Genomic DNA, 23,222 nt, shown 5'->3' with positions numbered 1-23,222 from the left:
CAGTGAGAAACTAATGTCTTGAATTGAAATTCGCTCTGTCATTATGTTTGTTTATCCATTTGGAACAAGCAGACCAAGTTTTATCAAAATCGAACAGTAAATAAGCACACAGAAAGAAAAAAAACGAGGAGGTTAGGTAGTGAAACCCCGGCTGGTGATGGAGGGATACCTAGAAATAAATATTCACCAAAAATTAAAATTTCGATTTAGGGAAAAAACCTTCTGTGTTTTTCTAGGTATTATGTCACTTAATGGCCTAAAACATCTAAATATTATATTACTTAAGGCATAAGAGCAGGACAAGCAAAGAAATACACCCCTCTCCCGAAAAAGAAAAAACGAGAAATTACGATTTTTGTCTGATGACGAAAATATTGGATATAAAATCATAGTCTCCCCTGAGCCCATTTTCTTTGATATCACTGATATGAGAAAACGTATTTGAACAGTTTTAAAGGGGTAACCTATAAAAATTAGAAAATTACTAATGATATTTCGTATTTTTTCTATTAACATAAGGGGGGCGTTGATGACCAGGGGGGGGCATTATAGAGGCTGGAGATGAATTCTACACATATCACGGCCTTCTGATAGGTAAAAGGAAGACTTTTAGCAAAGAAATAAACAATTGGGAAAATTCACCCCCTCAACCTGGAGAGAACCCTTTTGTACCAGATGGTCGACTTGTTGATGTTGTAATGGTGTCTGACCGTCGCAAAATTTGTCTTCTTTTAACATGTTGAGAAGTTTTACCTTCTCAACTATACCCAGCCTCTTCTTTTGCCACTTAGGCTCACTAACTGAAGCCTTAGAAGGAGCAGAGCGTTTGGGTGGTATCGTAAGGCTTGAAAAAACTCACTAAAACTTCAATAAATGTAGGAAAACAAGTTACAGCAACGCAACATAAACACAACTGATGCGAATTCTTGAGAAGCTGCAAGGCGAGATACTCCTGGGAGACACTATACTCTATGGCCAATCAGCTCCCAGGATACAAATCTCCATGCTCTCATTGGTTGACTCCTGTCTGTCAGTCAGTAGTGTACTGCGTAAGATCTCGCATGACTATAGACAGGGCAGGAAGTCGTGACTCTCTGTTTCTATTGGCATTTACACTTTCTCATATCTCGTGGGTTTGCTCAGTCTAGCATAAAATACACAATATTAAAAAACATGTGTCTATATAAATTTAACAACCCTCAATGCACTGAGGCCATGAAACATGAGGCACAATATGCTGAGGTAATACTGTATGTGGTTCTAATCTTTCTCCATATCACCTAAGGAAACAACCGACAATCCGATCAACTTAATTCTTTGCCCTATGGGGACAGTAATACCCTACCTGAAGCAGACTCAACCCTGTAGACCACTACTACAAAACCTCTTCAACACCTCTGACAGGATCAAAATCTCCAAACACAATATCATCTGCTGACTTTGAGAGCTGATTGACAAAGTTCAGACATAGGCAGCATGTGAGCAGGAAGAATCAACACAAGCTCACCCTCATGAGGTCAGAGGACTAGATGCCTTGTTAGCCTTTAGGAAAATCTTATCAATGGACCAAGTCCTGAAGGCCAGAGTCAAGAAACATCAGGCAACCTTCACTACCCACCATTTATGCGAATGCACCAACAAGTCCCTCTCAGCTTGTGGTGTAGCATATCTTGCTCCATCACAGGACAAGAAGCATCACATATAAGATAGCAGTTACAACATCAGTTTAGGAGATTGTAAATATGTTGGGCCTTTTTCCCTCCTCTTCTTTGAAGTTCAGCATTCAAACCATTTTGTCACTGGATTGGCCTTTGTTGCAGGTACACTGCCATGCTGAGGTATTATTCTATTTTAGATTGAGTTAGTAATTTTTTTGCATCATCCTCTTGATGATGGTAAGGATGGATACTAAGGTAAACCTATCTCTATTTTAGCCTTACATTGAAGACAGCATATCACTACAGGATATATGCACACAACACCCCCATGACTCTGTTTAAGAACAGAAATCCAGCTTTATCATCTGAATTTCATATGAGATGAGGTGGATTGGAGTCAATACTCCTGCTCCTCCAAAGGACTGGCGGTATGACATCCAGGAATATTAAACTGGCCACTTTGATTGCAGGGCTTTCCTCTTACCTAAAGATAAGTCTCCTGTTAAAGGATGAGGATTGATAGCTGTGTGGTAACAAATCAGTTTTTTAACTATTTTGTATTTTTCTTAACTACAAACTTGATTTCTTTAAGTTATACTTCCTGCTTCATTCACCCTGCAAGCCCTAGGTGAAGGTAGTTGAAGTGACTTGTCATGCTACCTCCCAGTAACTACCGGTACTTCATTATAAATTTTAATAGCGAAGTTTCCAGCTTTGCTGAAATCATACTCCTATTAAAGGATTTAGTTTGTATAGTTATGAAAATACAAATTACTTTGGAAAATTTGCAATTTTTATAATTGATAAAAAAGAAGTATAATTTTTAGTTTTAACTCTAGATTATTTGAAATTATCTTTGACTGCTATTGTTTTGAGTCTGAAAAATTATCAGAATCTGAAAATATCTTATTAGTAAAAAGGAAATATTCTTGACAATCAAGTGTAGTAATGTCTTGAAATATATTTCTGTAAAGGAATTAAGAAAGGTGACAGGCAGTTTGGTCATTTAATGACTTGATGACTTCAACACTGAAATTCATAGTGTAGTTTAGTTTTAAATTTTGGTTATTGATTTTTTATGAGGAAATTGTAAACAAAGATTTCCAATGGAGACCTTACATCACATTCAGTGTGTTGAACTGATGTGCGCTACTAATTTTAGTTAGGTTGTTAGTCTGTACTAATGACTATACTATGGGGGGAGGTTCTGCCGAAGTATAGTTCCATTAGTGAAGTTTTACGGGGTTTCTTTGTTGTAGTGTTTAGAGATCTTGATCTGAAGTTTGGTATGTTGGTATATATATTTATTGCACCACTTAATCATCTTAATCAGATGATTAAGTGGAATTGTTTTTAATTCTATTTATTCCTTGAGGACATTCAGTTACAGGGGCTTGTTAGTCAGGTCATAAGCTTCTGTCTTTCAGAAGAATAGGAACAAAGGATTGGTATGCAATTCACTATTGCCATCCATGTATGTTTAGGTTTTTTACTTAGGTATTGCAATTGTTTAATTTGATTTTTATCTGTAATATCTGCTTCACTTTACATATCATGTCGTGTCAAGTCTATTTGGTAACCTTGAACAGTGATGAAAGTAACTATGAGTATTCAGAAGTTTTGGTAAGTCTTTTATCCCCCAATCACCCAATAATTTCCCTTAGTGAGGTGGTTTGCGAGATGTAACTCGTCTTTTTTTGTAATTGCCTTTAATTTTGTATTGTGCGGTGGTTTTCTTGATGAAAGGAGACTTGTTGATGCCAGTTTGGTAGGTTATCTACCCCGAATAGGTAATGCCTTACTACCAAGGCAATTTCAGAGCTACCAGATGGGGACTTTATCTCAGTTAACTGTCTATACTCCCTATTTTTTTTCTTCCTTTCTATGTCTAAATTACTTCATACAATATATGATGATATATATTATGTTTGATTATAATTTTGATTGTTTCTAAAATTTATGAGTTTGAGGTTGGATGACTTGCCATTTCACTCTTAGAATTTGAGTTGGCAATATGGTTGAGTATCATGAAAATTCAATTCCAAGTTCTGCTACTAGCTGAGGATCCAATCTTCCCAAACAAGCACCCATCAAGGTACTAGAAGCCTTGTTTAGATCTGTGTATAAACCCTAGGTGGGTTTGCAAGCAAGGGCTTCTTCCTTCCTTTAATTTTAGATTTTTGGTAGGTTTGGGAAAGTACCTTGATGAATTTTAATAACTCGTGATCAATAAATTCATTGCATTCTCAAGTGTTGCCGACTAAAGAACAGAAAAAGACATTTTATCAGCCTTCTTCTCAAAATCAAATTCCATCCAAGATACTGCTTGTAAGACATAGAAGTCAAATGGGTTTGCAAACTGAAAAAAAAGGGAGAATTTTTATAAGACCAAGTCCAGATTATTTTAGATCTGTGTACTGTAGGTGTGAAATTTAGTCAAAATAGTCAAAATATCCAATAATAAAAAAGGATATATCAATTAAATTTAAAATTATGTAAATAAGTGAACCAACACTAAAAATCAGGCCAAAATTTTATTAAAACTATAGATAGATAAATAATGCAAAGATGTGTTTACTGTTCAGTGATTTACATTATCCAAGAATGAACATGATCATACATATAGATGAAAGGATGTAAGACTACAAAATTCTGTGGTAATAAAGAGGATAAATGTATGACGTTCCCAGCTGAAAAAAAAGTAAGTACTTGAGTATTGTCAGATGTGGCTGAGAATGTCCATTCTACACATACTATACAGTAGAACCAAAAACATTTAGAGAGCTATTCAGTAAAAGAAACTGAATTATAGTGCAATGCAGGTCATTAATAATTTCAGGGATAATTTTCAAGCAGAATATTCTAAGCATCTCATAAAAGTTCTCCTAATAGTACTGTACTGCACAACCCAAAAAAACGTGATAAGGAAAATATTCAGGTACAATGAAAATTTCATCATATTTAGAATCTTTTTAAAAGCAAAAGTATTGAATTGACTGCATATTTAGTACTTCTATACAGGATAGATGATATAGTATGGGAAGATAGGAATGCAAAGATTGGTTAGGTTTATGATAAATTGTATTCATTATACATAATGAGCTAATTGGATGGCTGACATATCAATGCTTAATCCAAGGACATCAGTATTAGCAGTACCCTGATTGAATAACCACAGTGGTTGTAGTATCCAGATCAGCGTATCACCTACAAAAACACAAGTGATTATTTGGATAGCTTCCATGTTTTTCTCTAGCTGTTTAGATGAGAGTACGCTTTAAAGACTAGACAAGCAAACAGTATTCAAAATGTGGCAATAAAAAGAAAAATTAGAATGTACATTTTACACAGAACTGACAGGCCTCCCAAAGTCTTAATAGTACAGTACTGGCAATTATTTGTGCTGTAGAAAATCTAACAACATTTCATTCAAAAGTGCATTTGTTGTATATTTCAAGTACAATCTAATAATGGTATTCGTCTACCATGAATTGTTAAAGAAAATAGAGTGAACTTTTCAGGTGCAAGTAGATTTAATGGTTTATGCAAATTTTTATATAAAAATATCAGTAAAAGAAGATACAAACATTACTGTCTCAAAAGTATATGTTTGGTTATTATTGGTAGACTTTATTTTTATAGAGAAGACACTAGTAGTTATGTTTCTTAAAGAATCATGACTGAATTTTTAATCAAGCATTAATGTGTTACCTATCAGCTGAAATTCCTAAGACTGATATTTGTTACACACTAACTACAAAGCTAAAAGCATGAATAGTTTGTATAATACTGAATACGGGTTATAACGTGCTACAGTACTTGAGTAGCTGTCAGTGCACCCCTTGTGTACTGTATGCATTACTTTCATTGTAGCATTTCTCTGCTCCCTAGCTGCACTTGCATTATATTAATCTATACTATACTTTCGTTCTTACCTTTTTCTTTAATATTACTATCCATCTTTCAAGTTTTACTTTAGTGCAACTGCTGGGTTTTTTCCACCAGCTTTACTTAGGAGCTGAATGGCTGCATAGGTCTGTATATCCCAAATTCATAAATCCAGATCCAACTTGAGGAGCTGACAGATCACCCCTGTTGTTACTTCAGAAAGGAACTTTCTATTTGTTTAGACTTAAGCCAAAAATAAATGGCTTTGTATTAGTCATATTTAAAAGTTTGATCTAATTAACAATTTAGTTTAGAATCTGTGCTGAAATATTAAACTACTCCAGAAATGAATAAAAAATTTCACCCTTTTCTGTGAGACATAAATTTTACAAAATGCATTAAAGTTTGGAGAGCTTTCCAATCAATAAAGACTTTTCATGAACAAAAAACACCAAGTTCAGTTTGTGGTATAAGATTTATGCTATTTTTTTTTTCTCCAAGGAGAGTTTCTTCCTCTTTGGGTTATGTATAAAGTACATGTGTGTGTAAACTTGTATTATCTATGAAAATAATACAAATAACCATAACATCATGAGTAACATTTAATTAGAACTGGAGACAATTCACCATTTGTATTTTATGCTGATGGTTTTAAACCATGACAAATTTGCTTAAGTACAAGTTTAGCTAAAAATATCAGAAATACACCAACTCAGAAGTTTGTAATCATCAGAGTCTAGAAGTGCAATAAAAGTCCTTCAAAACTATTGTCTAGACAATTCTAATGTACAAGAAAAAGGTTTCTATACATGTTTAAGAAGTTAGCGTAAATATTTGAACATATAGAATTCCAGCTTATGTGGGTACAAATAGAAATGGAGATTATAATAAAATATCTAGATACAGTAACATTTTGCTCAAATTAAAGATGGCAGCTATCCTTGTCAATTAGAATTTGAATATATTAACCCACATTTTTTATCAATTACAGTATCAGATTTTAGGGAATGCTGAATCTAATGATAAAGCTGATCTTGAAAAGGAAGATGAAGAAATTCTATCCTGTACATGTATTTGAATAAGTCTTAATCTTTTGACCCATGAAAAGCAGGAGAAAAACCCACATGAAATAATTCCGGTATGCAAAGACTGCAGGTTAGCATTGATAGTTGATCACTTATGTGTGTGTCCACATGTCTAGCCAGCAGTAAATATGAGGCTTTTGGAACAAATCAGTTGAGGAAATTTTGCCAGAATCTCTTGTAACATTGTTTGTATTCCTAGTTAGATGTTTAGCAAACCATGACATACATATTGACTCCTGGGTGTGGTTAAACTACTTGCAATAGTAATTTTACTTTCTTGAGTATTTTTTAACTTAACTCTTCAGTTAATGTTACATCCTCTTAATCCAAGTCTAGTTGGTCTTTTAGAGGGTCAAAGTGATTTTGTTAGGCCTTTACAGAAGCTTAAATGTCTCTTGACAATAACAGCAGTATATTGCCTGATTGGTGATCAAAATGTTAATACTATATTTAAATCTCGGTTATCCTGATACCATCTAGTTATTGTTCATGTAGGCATATAATTCTTCCCATTAGTAGGTGAGGGTTGCCTATTAGTGTTTGAATGTAAATTCAACAGTTGGTGGAATAGAAAGGTAATGATAGTTTATGGCATCCAAAACGTATTTCGCTGTTGACATACTAAAGAGCTGAAGGAGTTTCCTAGAATTCTTGAACAGGAATTTAGAGCAGGACCCTGTTTCTTCCTCCTTATTTATTACATTTTCAAGAATTGGTCCTGAAGGTTGTCGAAATCTCTTCTAAAATGGTTTCTAAATGTAGTTTGATATTACTTTCTTTAGCCCATGTATTGGAGGAGGTTGTTTTTGTTGTTGCATTTATTGGCTTGTTGAATTTTTCCATCTTTAAAATTGTATTTTTTAAAATTAGTTTCTTTGCCATTTTTTAAATTTTTTTTACTAACGTTTTTTTATATCTGTTTAATTTTGACATAGGATATGATTTGGGTATTGCTCACAATACTTTTTTCGTAGTTCATTTTATTATAAATTCTTAATTTTTAAATCCAGTAAATCAATCTAAGTAAAATCGAAGGTTGGGAAAATTTTTTTAAATAAAAGTAGGACTGCATTATGTTGTATGGATCACGAATATAGGTTACAGGGAATTGAATGTCTACTGCCAAAAGCTTTATACCTGTATTTGTTGAGAGTAAGATATATAATTAGTTAGGTACCTTATTATTATTGTTATTATTATTATTATTATTATTAGTTATTTATTTATTTGTTTATATATATATATATATATATATATATATATATATATATATATATTTTTTGTATTAAAACTGAACTTCTGTAAGTTTTGCTTTGATGGTACTGTATGTATTTCTCATGTAGCCCTTATAATATCCATAGACATAATTTTTGACAATGGTGCTAAGACTAATGATTTCAATATGCCTTACCCAATATTCATCATGCTTTACATTTACAGGCACAATTAAGTTGAAAACTCAAAATTACATCATTAGTAAGGGGAGTTGTATAGCCAACCCTCCTATCTTGTACCTCAAGAATTACTCCTACACTAAAGGGCTGCCATCCAGAAACTATCATTCTTCATTTGTTTGTCACTATGCTAACATCTTAATTGGCAGAGCTACTGTACTTTCACTAGAGGATAGTTCATCTTGTTTTGAAAGTACTAGATATTGTGGTTCTACACACTTTATGAGGACTGACTGGATAATCAGCTTTCAATAGCAGTGTGGGTTTTATCAAGTTTTTAACCTAATATTGAAGTTGTGACTTCTAAAGTAAGGTTTCATGTAGTTTATGTGTCATTTATATTTATCCTGCTCCACTAGCTGTCTAGTTGGTAAAGAGGGCCCTGAGCACAGCATCAATATGTGGTTCGGCATCAGGGGTCTAGAATATCATCTGACAGCTTTGTGATGGGTCAATTATTCTAATCCCCTCTACCACTGTGAGTAGAGTTAACAGGGCTGCATCATCCGATATCTGCTTTGTGATGATGCCAGCAAGTACACTTCTGATGGTCCTTATCTTTTTCTTCCATAACTCCATCTACATGGGAGGCCGTCGGGTGATTTTAGCAGGTGAGCACGAATTTGATCTGCTGAACTGCTCTCTTCAGTTCTTGCTGTGATCCAATGAAGTTGGTTTCAGTATTAGACCAGATCTCACTGGGTTGTCCTTTTCTGACCATGAAGCTCTCTAAGGCTTGAATAAAACTATTGGTGTCCATGGAATATGCAACTTCAATGTGTGTGGCATATGAGGTGAAACAAGTAAACACACAGCCATATCCCTTCACCTCTGAATGTCCCCTCTTAACAATTCATGGTAGACGAATACCATTATTAGATTGTACTTGAAATATACAACAAATGCACTTTTGAATGAAATGTTGTTAGGTTTTCTACAGCACAAATAATTGCCAGTACTGTACTATTAAGACTTTGGGAGGCCTGTCAGTTCTGTGTAAAATGTACATTCTAATTTTTCTTTTTATTGCCACATTTTGAATACTGTTTGCTTGTCTAGTCTTTAAAGCGTACTCTCATCTAAACAGCTAGAGAAAAACATGGAAGCTATCCAAATAATCACTTGTGTTTTTGTAGGTGATACGCTGATCTGGATACTACAACCACTGTGGTTATTCAATCAGGGTACTGCTAATACTGATGTCCTTGGATTAAGCATTGATATGTCAGCCATCCAATTAGCTCATTATGTATAATGAATACAATTTATCATAAACCTAACCAATCTTTGCATTCCTATCTTCCCATACTATATCATCTATCCTGTATAGAAGTACTAAATATGCAGTCAATTCAATACTTTTGCTTTTAAAAAGATTCTAAATATGATGAAATTTTCATTGTACCTGAATATTTTCCTTATCACGTTTTTTTGGGTTGTGCAGTACAGTACTATTAGGAGAACTTTTATGAGATGCTTAGAATATTCTGCTTGAAAATTATCCCTGAAATTATTAATGACCTGCATTGCACTATAATTCAGTTTCTTTTACTGAATAGCTCTCTAAATGTTTTTGGTTCTACTGTATAGTATGTGTAGAATGGACATTCTCAGCCACATCTGACAATACTCAAGTACTTACTTTTTTTTCAGCTGGGAACGTCATACATTTATCCTCTTTATTACCACAGAATTTTGTAGTCTTACATCCTTTCATCTATATGTATGATCATGTTCATTCTTGGATAATGTAAATCACTGAACAGTAAACACATCTTTGCATTATTTATCTATCTATAGTTTTAATAAAATTTTGGCCTGATTTTTAGTGTTGGTTCACTTATTTACATAATTTTAAATTTAATTGATATATCCTTTTTTATTATTGGATATTTTGACTATTTTGACTAAATTTCACACCTACAGTACACAGATCTAAAATAATCTGGACTTGGTCTTATAAAAATTCTCCCTTTTTTTTCAGTTTGCAAACCCATTTGACTTCTATGTCTTACAAGCAGTATCTTGGATGGAATTTGATTTTGAGAAGAAGGCTGATAAAATGTCTTTTTCTGTTCTTTAGTCGGCAACACTTGAGAATGCAATGAATTTATTGATCACGAGTTATTAAAATTCATCAAGGTACTTTCCCAAACCTACCAAAAATCTAAAATTAAAGGAAGGAAGAAGCCCTTGCTTGCAAACCCACCTAGGGTTTATACACAGATCTAAACAAGGCTTCTAGTACCTTGATGGGTGCTTGTTTGGGAAGATTGGATCCTCAGCTAGTAGCAGAACTTGGAATTGAATTTTCATGATACTCAACCATATTGCCAACTCAAATTCTAAGAGTGAAATGGCAAGTCATCCAACCTCAAACTCATAAATTTTAGAAACAATCAAAATTATAATCAAACATAATATATATCATCATATATTGTATGAAGTAATTTAGACATAGAAAGGAAGAAAAAAAATAGGGAGTATAGACAGTTAACTGAGATAAAGTCCCCATCTGGTAGCTCTGAAATTGCCTTGGTAGTAAGGCATTACCTATTCGGGGTAGATAACCTACCAAACTGGCATCAACAAGTCTCCTTTCATCAAGAAAACCACCGCACAATACAAAATTAAAGGCAATTACAAAAAAAGACGAGTTACATCTCGCAAACCACCTCACTAAGGGAAATTATTGGGTGATTGGGGGATAAAAGACTTACCAAAACTTCTGAATACTCATAGTTACTTTCATCACTGTTCAAGGTTACCAAATAGACTTGACACGACATGATATGTAAAGTGAAGCAGATATTACAGATAAAAATCAAATTAAACAATTGCAATACCTAAGTAAAAAACCTAAACATACATGGATGGCAATAGTGAATTGCATACCAATCCTTTGTTCCTATTCTTCTGAAAGACAGAAGCTTAGGGCAAAGGTTGAGTCTCTCCAGAGAGATAAACTACTCCAGCGATGAAAGAGTTCCCACGAGGCTCGTTCAAACTCTTACAGAGCAACTGTTTTTCTCTTGCAAGTGACGGACTTTTAACAGAGCTTGTTCCAATCTTGTGGGGGATGAAAAGGCCCGAAAAATCCGACACTATCTCCATTCCCAAATAAAGAATAGTCTGGGATGGAGTACTGTAAGTTACGACTTCTCTACGTTCACTATGAGACCTAGCTCCTTGGTTAGGTCTAATGTCCATTAGAGGCTCTCCAGACAGCGATTTAATGACGACGCCCTGATTAGCCAGTCGTCAAAATAAAGGGAGGCTCTGAATCCTCAAAAAATGTAGAAAGCTTGCTACATTTTGCAAGGGCCTTGTAAAAACAAGAGGAGCAGGAATGAGGGCGAAGCACAGTGCTCGAAATTGGTACATTACTTTCCCGTCCACAAACCTCAGATGTTGTTGAAAGTTTGGATGAATCGGGATGTGGAAGTATGCATCCTGAAGGTCGAGAGAGACCATCCAGTCACCTTCCCTTACTGCTGCCAAGACATATTTGGTAGTCTTCATCGTGAACTTTGTCTTGACAATGAACAGATTGAGCGCACTTACATCTTAAGTACTCCTGCAGTGAACGTGGCTGCCAGATCATTGGAGCCATCCCTGATAGCCTTGTTCATGCATGACATAATTGTACAGCAATACATTGACAGCTGGAGAGACCTTACTTAAGGCTCCCAGGGACCAATCCAACAAATAAAAACTTCAAACGCTCGAAAAAACTTCTAACAGGAGATGGTCTAGCTCTGAAGCAGACCAAAAAATCTTGTAGCATCTCATGGCTAGACGACGAGAGTCCACTAGGCTTAAGAAGTCTCCCTGGGCAGAGGCAGGTACTCCCAAGCCGAGAACTTCTCCTGTGTCACACCAGACGCCCGAGCGAGAAGCTAATTAAGAAGGAGGAAAAGCAAAAGCAGACTTTCCTAAACTTCTTCTGGATTCCAACCAGTCTCCCAGTAAGAGCATGGCCCTCTTGGAAGAACAAGAGAGAACTGACTTCGTAAATGTAAGAGTCGAAGAAAGTCATGCCAAGAGTAAACTCAGACGGCGGAGCAGCCGTTACAAAACGAGGAGGACAAAATTTCACTAAAGAAATTCATAACTATAAAAACAAGGGATTGTTGGACCACCCTAAGTTACTCCTCTTCTGGAAGACTCCCCAAAGGAACATTAGTTGAAAGGGGGTCATCAACTTCTTCAGAAGGCACATCATCTGATAAATCTAAAGTCTTGCGAGAAGGAGATTTATATTCAGAATGACGTGAAGGAAAAGCCCGACAGGCTACATCAACTTGTATATGAACAGAAGTTAAAGTTGGAGGGTCGATGTCACGTTGTGACTGCAGAGAATGTTATTCTACTACACGTCGGGACAGATGTAACTGACGTTCAAACGTCCCGTAGTAACAGCGGTGACTGCTGTTCGATGCTATATCGTGACTACGATGACTGACCCTCGACGTCACGTCATGTCTACGGTGTCTACCGCTCATGTCACGTCGTGACTGCGGTGTCTGCAGCTCAAAGTCACGCTGTGACTGCGGTGGCTGACGTTCAAAGCGATCAAAGTTACATCGAGATTTATGCTCCGCATCTCGTTTAACAGTAAAGCTGTCACTAGGGATAACGTCAGCGTGGCTTAACAAAGCTCGTTTAGAAGGTTGAAGACCCGAATCACGTATCCCAGAACCGTGACGTACAAAAAGCAAAGGATCCTCTCGCACAGGAACAGGATCGAAAGCTTCTATTAAAGAAGAAAGCTTTAACAGCATATCTTGCAAAACACTTAACTTCGGATCAACCTGTGACTGCGGTGGCTGACGTTCAAACGTCACGTAGTAACAGCGGTGACTGCTGATCGATGCTGTATCGTGACTACGGTGACTGACACTCTACGTCACGTTGTGTCTACGGTGTCTACCGCTCAACGTCACGTCGAGTCTGTGGCAGAAACGTCTGTACATGAACGTCATCGCTATGAACGGGACTCTTATGATGACTACAGCTAGGACGTTGAACTTGTTCTGAAGGAACTAATAAACGTTTCAACCGTCTCGAAACCTTACGCCCAGGCTTTTAAAGAGACGAATCATCGGAAGACGAGGAGAAACTTCGTCTCTCCTGTCTTATGGCAAGGACGTGCTTGACGAGCAACGTCTGATACCTTTGAGGGAACGTCTGTTCGTTGGTTTACACTCCTCACTCCCTTAGGTCCTACGACATTCCTTCTCCCTGGTGCAGGGGAGCCTGAAAGAGGTCTCGGACTAGGCAAGTGACAAGCACGAACAAACGAACCCTCCGCAACACAGAACATGTTTTTTTTGCACTTACTTCACTGATATCGCATTTTTTAATAATTTCACATTAGACATGAATAAAACTGATTTCTACCTGAAGCACGCAATCCTCCCTTAAATCAAAAGGTTAGAATTGCGAAATGAGTCGTATAATGTAAGCACATTAGTACAAAATGAAAGACATGTAAAAATGAATAAACATATACATATATATCGAATAAAACGTTAATATATATCGAATAAAACGGAAATATATAAAGTTAAAAAGATCAGTGACTGGGGATGAGACTAAACATAAGTTCACTAAGGACTACGTTTCCAATCTCTCACCGTACAGTGCCTTGGGGAGAGAATAAAAACTAAAACGTTTTATCCTCTCTCCCCGTACAGAGACTTGGGACGAGAGTAAAAAAAAAAAACTGAATCGAGAACAACGTTACTCGCTCCCAAACTCCTTGTACGGAGACTTGGGACGAGAATAAAGATCGGATCGTTCTCTCTTTCTCTCTCTCTCTTGGGACGAGAATAAAGATCGGATCGTTCTCTCTTTCTCTCTCTCTCTCTCTCGTCACTCACAAGAGAATGGCCCACTCACCCTTCGTCAATAACAGGTTATTTGACTAAAGGAAAAAACTGAAAGGACTAAGAAAATGAAAATTAACATGTTCCTTTAAATTAGTATCTAAAAAACTGAGTTTGAAAGAATGAACAAAACGTCAAAATCGATTTACTCTTTCTGCAAAGTGAAACCATGATTCTCTCTTTCTCTATCGTAACGATAGAGCGCAAACTGCGTAGTATAAATAAACCAAACGTTAGTTCATCTTTGAAAAACAGCACGAAGACTATTCAAAGAATAAATTTCTTAAAATATTTTCTAAAAATATTCATCTCATCACTCTTACAGAGCAACTGTTTTTATCTAAACAAAAATAAAAGTTGAATGGGCTCAACGTTGTTTAACTCCGTTTTCCAAGTCAGGACCGCCTACAAAGAATAGGTAAAGGCCGCATATAAACAAAAACATAAAATTTATCTCGATGTTTAGTATAAATGGAAAGCTAATCGAAGAGGCCTAATAAAGGCGGGTGAGATATAAAATATATAGAGGTAAATCTATAAATATCAACAATAATTTATAAAGTGATAAAATAATTACTAAAAGCTTTTAACACACTTCCGTACCCTGAGGGAAGGGTCGGCCATCTTTTCTCTATGGTAAAACCAGAGCGAGATTATAAAAGCAAGGGCAAAAAACTTTTCCTCTCCTTTCAAAAGCATTTCTTTTGAAGATAGTATTGAATAATCCAACACGGCGAAAGCAATAAAACCAAAACCAAGTACTTCACCAATTCGGTAGAAAACTCAAGGTCTAGAGCGAGTGGAACCAATGTTGTCGGTGACACTGACAGAGAAGAACTGGAGTGGTTGAGAAGTATATGAGGTATCTGGCCGATAGTCGGCGCTGGTGGGCACACCCGCAACCTTCATGGCGATCGCTCGCGAGTTTTTTTGGAATCTGTCGGGCCGTCGGAGACGTCAGCTATTTATATATTCACCAGCTAAGTTTAATATTTAAAAATGGATTTTGATGACCTTAAAAAGTACACGGGTTGGAAATCTCCTATGGTCTTCAAACGCCACTATCTAAAGAACTTACAGGCCCTTAAATACCCAACGGTTGCAGCTGGGAGCCGTCTCTCTCCCCAGTGATCTCTTGTTCTTCCTTTCATCCATCTCTTTTCTTCTCCCTCCTACCCGCCACTCGCACGCCATTCGCACCACGACGCCGCTCCCTTGGTGGTTCGTTAGCCCTAGTTTATTACATTTTAGGTCAATATGATTAACTATTAATGTGTTTACCGTAATTTTAGTGTTGGGGTATTCTTAGCCATGTCAGTTTTGTTGCATGTTGTGCTCTGATACTCGGAGGCTTCCTTGTTATCATGTTTGTTTAGCCTTACGCTCACTATGTCCTGTGGCTAGTTTATGATTTATGCTTACTTACCTTAATATAATATATGGTTTTCCTTACATGGTGTTTTTTTCTCTCCCCTCATTAAAATTACTAGTTATTATTGGGCTTGGAAGGCATTCTCTGGTACATTTTCACCGGCCACCACAGGTCGACCCAGAAAAGGGATTTTGACGAAGGAAAAATCTATTTCTGGGGAGAGACCTGTGGCGCCCGGTGAAACTCTTCCCTATTATTTTGCACGATCCCACCCTTTCCTTTCCAAGCCATCATGTCCAATACAGAAGGATGTTGTTCAGATGGCGCTCGCGTCGGGGCGCGGGTGGCGTGGCTCTGGTAGCATAGCTGGTGCCTCTGTATCGGCCCATCCCTTTGACGAAGGAATTAGCTAAATGGAAGACAGCCTGTGAATAGTGGTTTTCACGCGCCTTTGCTTTATACATGACACCCACAAGGTGCTCGCGCGAGGGTAGTAACCTCTGCATTCCATGCGTTTATCTTTCTCTGGTATAATTGGAAGGTTTTATCAGAAGTGTATATTAGAAGGACCCTTTTCACCGGGCGCCACAGGTCTCTCCCCAGAAAGATTTTTCCTTCGTCAAAATCCCTTTAATCATCCCTATATTCAACAAATATATTGGTGCAATGCTACGAAAACTTGCATGACAAAGGTGATGAATGCAAAACCCATATGCACCATTAGTGCATGAAACAAGAGGCGGATTGTCTCAAGAACTACTGGCTTGACTAGCGCTAAAATTAGGGGGATGAGATTAAGAAGATATTGGAACCACAATTGTCAAGAGATTAAGAAGCGCTATCGTCATGAGACTTCCAGGTGCTAGCAGAGTTTTTTTCTGTAAGGTAACACTCCATGTAACACCCATTTCAGTAATTATAGCACAATGATAGTGGAAATTATCATTCATCAGGCATTGTTTTTTAATCCCCTAAGAAAATGGGCTTGGCATTTTTGTTTACATATTTTGAGCACCACTGTGTGAAACAAGATACACCGCCAATGTAATGTTAGGTGAACAAGTAAAATTTAGCCCTTAGGAAGTGCCAATAATGTAAGTGAATAGTTTTATAGCTTTAAATTCTTTGCAAATCAGTTTTGAATGCTAAGCACAATAATTGATGAAGTTACTGAATTCTTAAAATAAGTTTGAACCCTGTTGAAGTCAGTTACAATTTTGTCAATTTATGAGCTGTCACCTGTGCAACCATGTAACTCAACCGAAGATGACTTTAGCTGATGATGAGATGTCTACTGACTTACAGCAGGCTCCTAACGTGGAAGATCCAATTGCCTCTTGGTAAAAGGAATGTGGAATAGTTCAGTGAATAATATACAAAAGGATATCTTGTTTGAGGCTGCTCATTGATGCAAGGATACTCTAATGAAAGACCCAGATGCTATGGAAGAGGCTGCAATATACTGTAACAATGTTCTCACTGAAGCAGAGAGATTTGAACAAGCTCTCTACATGTGGATTGCTGGAGATGATGAGACAGGTGAACGAGGACATGAAGGCGAGTTTACCAATGGATGAAGACACTGGCCTCTGACGTACTTATTACTGGCCCCTGATTTGATAGCACTTGAGGAATGCTCAGGTCCTGAAGGATACAAAAAGGGCCAGAGTATTAGAAGAAAAAATCCACAAGATAAAACTTGAAGCCCAACAGAGGCTGCAGGAGCTAAAAATTCAGAATGAAAGGCAGCTACAGAGTGAAGGACAAAGAAGTCTCTCAAGCCACCCTTTGAAATACTACCGCTAGTGTTTTATTGGATTATTTGACTAGCCACACAGTAATACATTAGATCCCTCTCTCTGGCTACGGCTCATGTTTTCTTTGCTCATACATACGCCAAATAGTCTGGCCTATTCTTTACACATTCTCGTCTTTCTTCATACACCTGACAACACTGAGATTACCAAACTATTCTTTTATGCTCGAGGGGTTACCTACTGCAAGGTAATTGTTCAGGCTACTTTCCTCCTGGTAAGGGACTCTTTAGCTATGGTAAGCAGCTCTTGTAGGAGGACACTCCAAAGTCAAATCATTGTTCTCTGGTCTTGGGTAGTACCATAGCCTCTGTACAATGGCCTTCCACTGTCTTGGGTTAGTTTTCTGGCTTGGGGATACACTTGGGCATACTGTTCAATCTCATTTCTCTTCCTCTATTTTTTGAAGTTTTTATAGTTTATGTGTGAAAGAATAATATACTGTAATATTGTTACTGTTCTTGAAATATTTTATTTTCTATTGTTTATTCTACTCTTCTCATTTGTTTATTTCCTTGTTTCCTATCCTCACTGGGCTATTTTTCCCTGCTGGACCCCTTGGGCTTATAGCATCTTGCTTTTCCAACTAGGGTTATAGCCTAGCTTTAATAACAATAATAATAGTAATAATAATAATAGTAATAATAATAATAAAGAAATTGGAAGCAACTTATGACAAAGCATTCTGAAACCAAAAGCATGGGTCTCACTTTGAACAAACCCTTTCTGTCTGCTCCGGGACACGATGATGGTGAAGGAACTATACCTGTTAGGAATACCACTCCAGAGAACTTCAACAGAAATTCTAAATTGTCATGGAATGAATGAATGATTGTTAATTGTCTGGCATCATAACATCAATGGTCACGGATACCAATTGGAGTATGATTAATAAAGAACAATTTATTCAAGAGATTGTCAGGGAAACCTCTGGGAATATCATCATCAGAACATGAACAGATGAATTTGGTGAATGCAGTAATTACAGAAGTTGTTGGAGAAGTGTTTGAACGAGTCTTGAGTACAAGGGACCACAGTAGACTCACTTTAGCTATCCCTCTGAGAGTTACTGACATTTGATGGTGATTCTTTGCAATACTGATCCTTCATTACAAGTTTTCATACCACAGTCGATGGTAAAAACATAAGAGTCTGCATCGAACCTGTTCTGTCTGTTGCATTACTATTAGGGTACTTCCTGGAGAATACTAAATTGTGAGACCATGGACCCAGTAGATGGATAAGTACAGGAATTGAAGATTTTAGTAGATAGATATGGAAACAATTATGAAATCTCACAAAAATGGATCAATAAGATCACAGACAGGCTAAACTTAAGAGACCACTGGAACTAAGAGAATTTGCAGATGATTTGAAATGCTGTCAACAGACCTTAAAAAATATGGGTCATGAGAGTGAGCTTGACAATGGAGCCAGTTTACAAACCATCTGGAAGAAATTGCCACAGCACCTGCAGGACAGATATTCAGGCGAGTCATATCATGAAGAAAAAACAAAGAGTGCCCAGGCTTAAGGATCTGGTTGACTTTGTTGTGGATGTGACAGAAGAAGCCCCTGACCCTATCTTCTAGCGCCTCCTCCAGTGATCCAAGGAGATGCAAGTGAATTGACCAAAATGGAACTGGTAAGAAAGGAGTTGGAAGCTTCACAGGGAAGGCTAGCTCAACAAGTACAATGTCACTTATACCAGAAAATAGACAACAGATAAAAGATGGATGTCCTATGCTAAGGAGGCATGATAATCAAAGATCATAGGAGCCATGTAATGTCAAAGGAACTCGACTGATGTGCGAAGGGACAATTCAGCAAAGACTGCCCTAAGAATTTTACATGTAACATTGAAGGATGCAGTCTCAAGCATAACATATTCCTATATATGCCAACAAAACCACTGATAAACAATAGTGACACTTCAGTGAACCCAGTCCCACCAGCTGAGCAGAGTGCACAAGCTGTACCTTTATTTACCGCAAAATTAGAGCAGCTATTTTGTTTGTACTTGCGGTGGCAAATTATCCATGCCAATTGTACCACCTACAGTTTGGTGAGAAAACTCTGATACGTATGACATGCTTGACCCTGATGGTAATGCCACCTACTGTACCGAGGCTTTAGTTAGCCAGTTAGGAGCTCGAGGCACTGTACACCATTTGGAGATGACCATACCAACATAGTATGTCAATGAAAATAGCTGTGGTAACTCTTGATAGCCTCAAACATTGAAGTCAGCAACACTACACACTATTGAAGCAACTGTTAGACCAAATCTCAATATTGACTTAACAGAACAGTCAACTCAGTTTGATAATGAGAGGTGGCCACATCTCAGATATTTAGAGATACCAGAACTGAAGGCAGACCAAGTCCACCTTTTGATTGCTATTAGAAGAGGTGGACCAGGAGAGCCATTTTCTGTTCTCACATCACTGGGCTGGACTATAAAGGGACCAGTGTATATCTTTAGTGAGAAAGTCCACATTTTATCTTTTGTACTGACAGTTACACCATAGGTTGATCTGAAGAGGCTATGGGAGACAGAATATGCTCATGCTGAGGAGAGCAGATTCAGAAAACAGTTGACACCTGGAACAACAATTTCAGGTAGTAGATAACCACTACAGTATGAGCATATCATTTAAGGCACGACCACTTAACTTACCAAAAAATAAACTGATGGCTGAGATGAGATTGCAATCCCTTGCTAGGCCTCTCAACATGGATGAGACTGAAGTGTAAGTATACTGAGGAAATTAGAAAAAATAACTACTGGAGAAAGATATGCTCAAGTAGTTCCTGAGAAAGATTTACTCAGCTAGTAGGTTGGCCAGGGCACCAGCCACCTGTTGAGATACTACCGCTAGAGAGTTATGGGGTCCTTTGACTGGGCAGACAGTACTACATTGGATCCTTCTCTCTGGTTACGGTTCTTTCCCTTTGCCTACACAGACACCGAATAGTCTGGCCTATTCTTTACAGATTCTCCTCTGTCCTCATACACCTAACAACACTGAGATTACCTAACAATTCTTCTTCACCCAAGGGGTTAACTACTGCAATGGAATTGTTCAGTGGCTACTTTCCTCTTGGTAAGGGTAGAAGAGACTCTTTAGCAATGGAAAGCAGCTCTTCTAGAAGGACACTCCAAAATCAAACCATTGTTCTCTAGTCTTGGGTAGAGCCATAGCCTCTGTACCATAATCTTCCACTGTCTTGGGTTAGAGTTCTCTTGCTGGAGGGTACACTCGGGCACACTGTTCTATCTTATTTCTCTTCCTCTTGATTTATTAAGTTTTTATAGTTTATATAGGAAATATTTATTTTAATGTTACTGTTCTTAATATTTTATTTTTCGTTGTTTTCTTTCCTCACTGGGCTATTTTCCCCGTTGGGGCCCCTGGGCTTATAGCATCCTGCTTTTCCAACTAGGGTTGTAGCTTAGCATTTAATAATAATAATAATGTTAGAATAACAAGGTGTGGTATCTGCCACACCACCCTGTGCCTGAGAAGTGTCGCATTATCTCTGATTGTCCTGCAATGTACGGTGGATCATTGGTTAATGACTATGTGCACAGGGACAAGATTTAGCTAACAGACTTATAATAGTGTTGCTACGTTTTCGTCTATTTATGGCCGACATAGAAGCTATGTTCCACCAAGTACATGAGACTCCAGAGGATAGATATGTACTTCGGTTTTTATGGTTTAAGAAGGATCACATGGCACAACTGTTGAAGACTTTATGAATGACAGCTCATCTCTTAGATAGAGTATGGAGTCCAAGTTGTGCGAACTATGCTCTACAGCGAATGGTGGAGGAGCACCATAACACATGTTCTGAGGAAGTGCCAAATACTGTTTTACAACTTATATGTAGGTGTTTGCCTCGGATCTGTGGATAAATTAGAATCAGCTGTAGTTTTGGCACAGTAAATGAAAGTGCTGTTAGCAAGAAGAGGATTTCACCTGAGTTTATCTTGGCATTGCCACAACAACCTTATTGAACTGTACTATTAAAAGGAGATTAAGCACCACAATAAGTCAAGCAGAGCTGGCCAAGAAATAATAAATCATATACCTAGAGAAGACTGGGGGAAATCTTTAAAATACCTGAACTTAAACCTGGAGGATCTTCCCATAGAGAAAGCTTTGGGCATATTATGGAATGTGAATTAGACTGCTTTGGATTTAATATTCAAGTTGGCAGATGTGAACCAAAAACTAAGAGAGGAGTACTTAGTACTCTTAGCACTGTTTATGACACCCTAGGGCAGGGATCACCAACCTGAAGCTCAGGGCTCTTTCAAGCCACCTTTGTAGCTCTAAACACTGAGCTAACCTTTTTATCCATTTAACACAAAGAAATTATGTAACAAAATATTTCAAAATCTTATTAAATTTCAGAATAAGAAAAAGAAAAGTGTAAATACTGTAGTTTCAAGTCTTAAATTATTAAACAATTTCACATCAAAACCATCGTAACATAAAATTACAAGGAAAGGGGAATACTGTTTTATGTCTGCTAGATGAGGTGCTGTCATTTGAAAGAAAGCTTGCTGTGTTCGTCAGAGATTTTGAGAAAAGTGTGTTTACTCACTTTCCATCATTGAGGAAATGCAAAGAATCTTCAGATTTGTGAGCTTATTGATGCCATAAACAGATTTTTTAAAAATATAAATGTGTTCTAAAGGATGTGCTCAAGAATTCAGAAAGAGGGAAACAACCCTGTCCTTTCATATCAAACCATTTTTGACAGATATATCTGTACTAAGTTTGTCAGCTTTTACTAATGTGAACTAAACAGAATTGGAGCTTAAAATAGTTGGTTTACAGTAAAAAGTTAGGGAATCAAAATTTAATTTTTTACACAGATCGTTAAGCTGCATTAGCTAGTCAAAAAAATGGGGAATATTACTAAATATTTTCTATAACACACCACACCCTTCCTCAATTTAAACCATGAAGAGCAGTAATTCAGCAGTGTGTTGTTATGATAGATATCCTTCTTAGTGCTGTATGCCACTTGAGTTGCTTTTAAATCCATTTGTTTCTCTAATTCAGAACATCAGGCTATCCATCTTCTTTACATTGCAAGAATCCTAGACCATGTATCCAACGATCATTTTTTACGAGGTGGAATGCAGTCCGTGAGATTTGTCATCACCAGGGTTTACTTCAATAGGTACATTTCTCCACTGTTTGACATCAGTGTAATCCAGGATCTTACCCATAGGGTTGGCAACATAAGTCTGGAAGTGTTTTCATATCTGTTCAATTACCACAGTACTATCTGATTGTCAACATACCTAAGTATCCAGTGGTATCTGTAGTTCTATGCTCAATTTTTTTTCTAGTTGCACAGCTTCTAGGGCTCCAGCCAGTTCCAGTCTAAGAATAGTAGATTCCTTCAGGGGTGTAAGATGCAACTTCGCCATAATGAGACTAGCATGCACAGAATTATCTTTTAGGACAACTCTTAAGCATGATGCAGTACCATTTCCATACTTAGTGGCATCAGCAAAGTGGTGCAGTTGGGCATTCTTCACAGGTGTGTCTATAGGTTTTATGCTTCTCAGAATCTTAAACTTCTTTATCTCTGGCAAATCGGCTACCCATTGGCCCCATTGCTCTTCCAGTTCCATGGGTAGTGGTTCATCCCAACTCTTCTCCAATTGACAGAATTGCTGGAATATCTTTCTGGGTTGTAGTGTAATTGGACTTACTTTAGGGCAGGGGTCACTAACCTCTTTAGCTAGAAGAGCCATTTATTCAAAGAAACTTAAATATTTATTAGTGTCAGACCGCAATGGCAAAAACAGTGTCTTGAGGTCTAAAATCAATATCTGCTGTACTTCATACATAGCAGAATATTGTTCATTATTATTATTATCATCATCATCATCATTAGCTAAGCTACAACCTTATTTGGAAAAGCAAGGACCCCAACAGGGAAAAATAGCCAAGTGAAGAAAGGCAATAAACAAACTACTGAAGTAATGAACAATTGAAATAAAACATTTAAAGAGCATAACAACATTGA

The 23,222-nt window shown here is 37.2% G+C and overlaps 1 protein-coding gene across 1 annotated transcript; it reads right to left on the bottom strand.

Annotated features, from left to right (window-relative positions):
- Positions 1–22,488: 22,488 nt before the first annotated feature.
- Positions 22,489–22,947, bottom strand: LOC137629205 (uncharacterized). Its single transcript, XM_068360467.1, has one exon. The coding sequence runs from the start codon at positions 22,945–22,947 to the stop codon at positions 22,489–22,491; it is 459 nt and encodes a 152-aa protein (XP_068216568.1).
- Positions 22,948–23,222: the final 275 nt, after the last annotated feature.

The sequence above is a fragment of the Palaemon carinicauda genome, chromosome 37 (genome assembly GCF_036898095.1).
Source record: "Palaemon carinicauda isolate YSFRI2023 chromosome 37, ASM3689809v2, whole genome shotgun sequence".
In the NCBI taxonomy this organism is placed as follows: Eukaryota; Metazoa; Arthropoda; class Malacostraca; order Decapoda; family Palaemonidae; genus Palaemon; species Palaemon carinicauda.
This window is presented reverse-complemented; position numbering and strand designations above follow the sequence as displayed.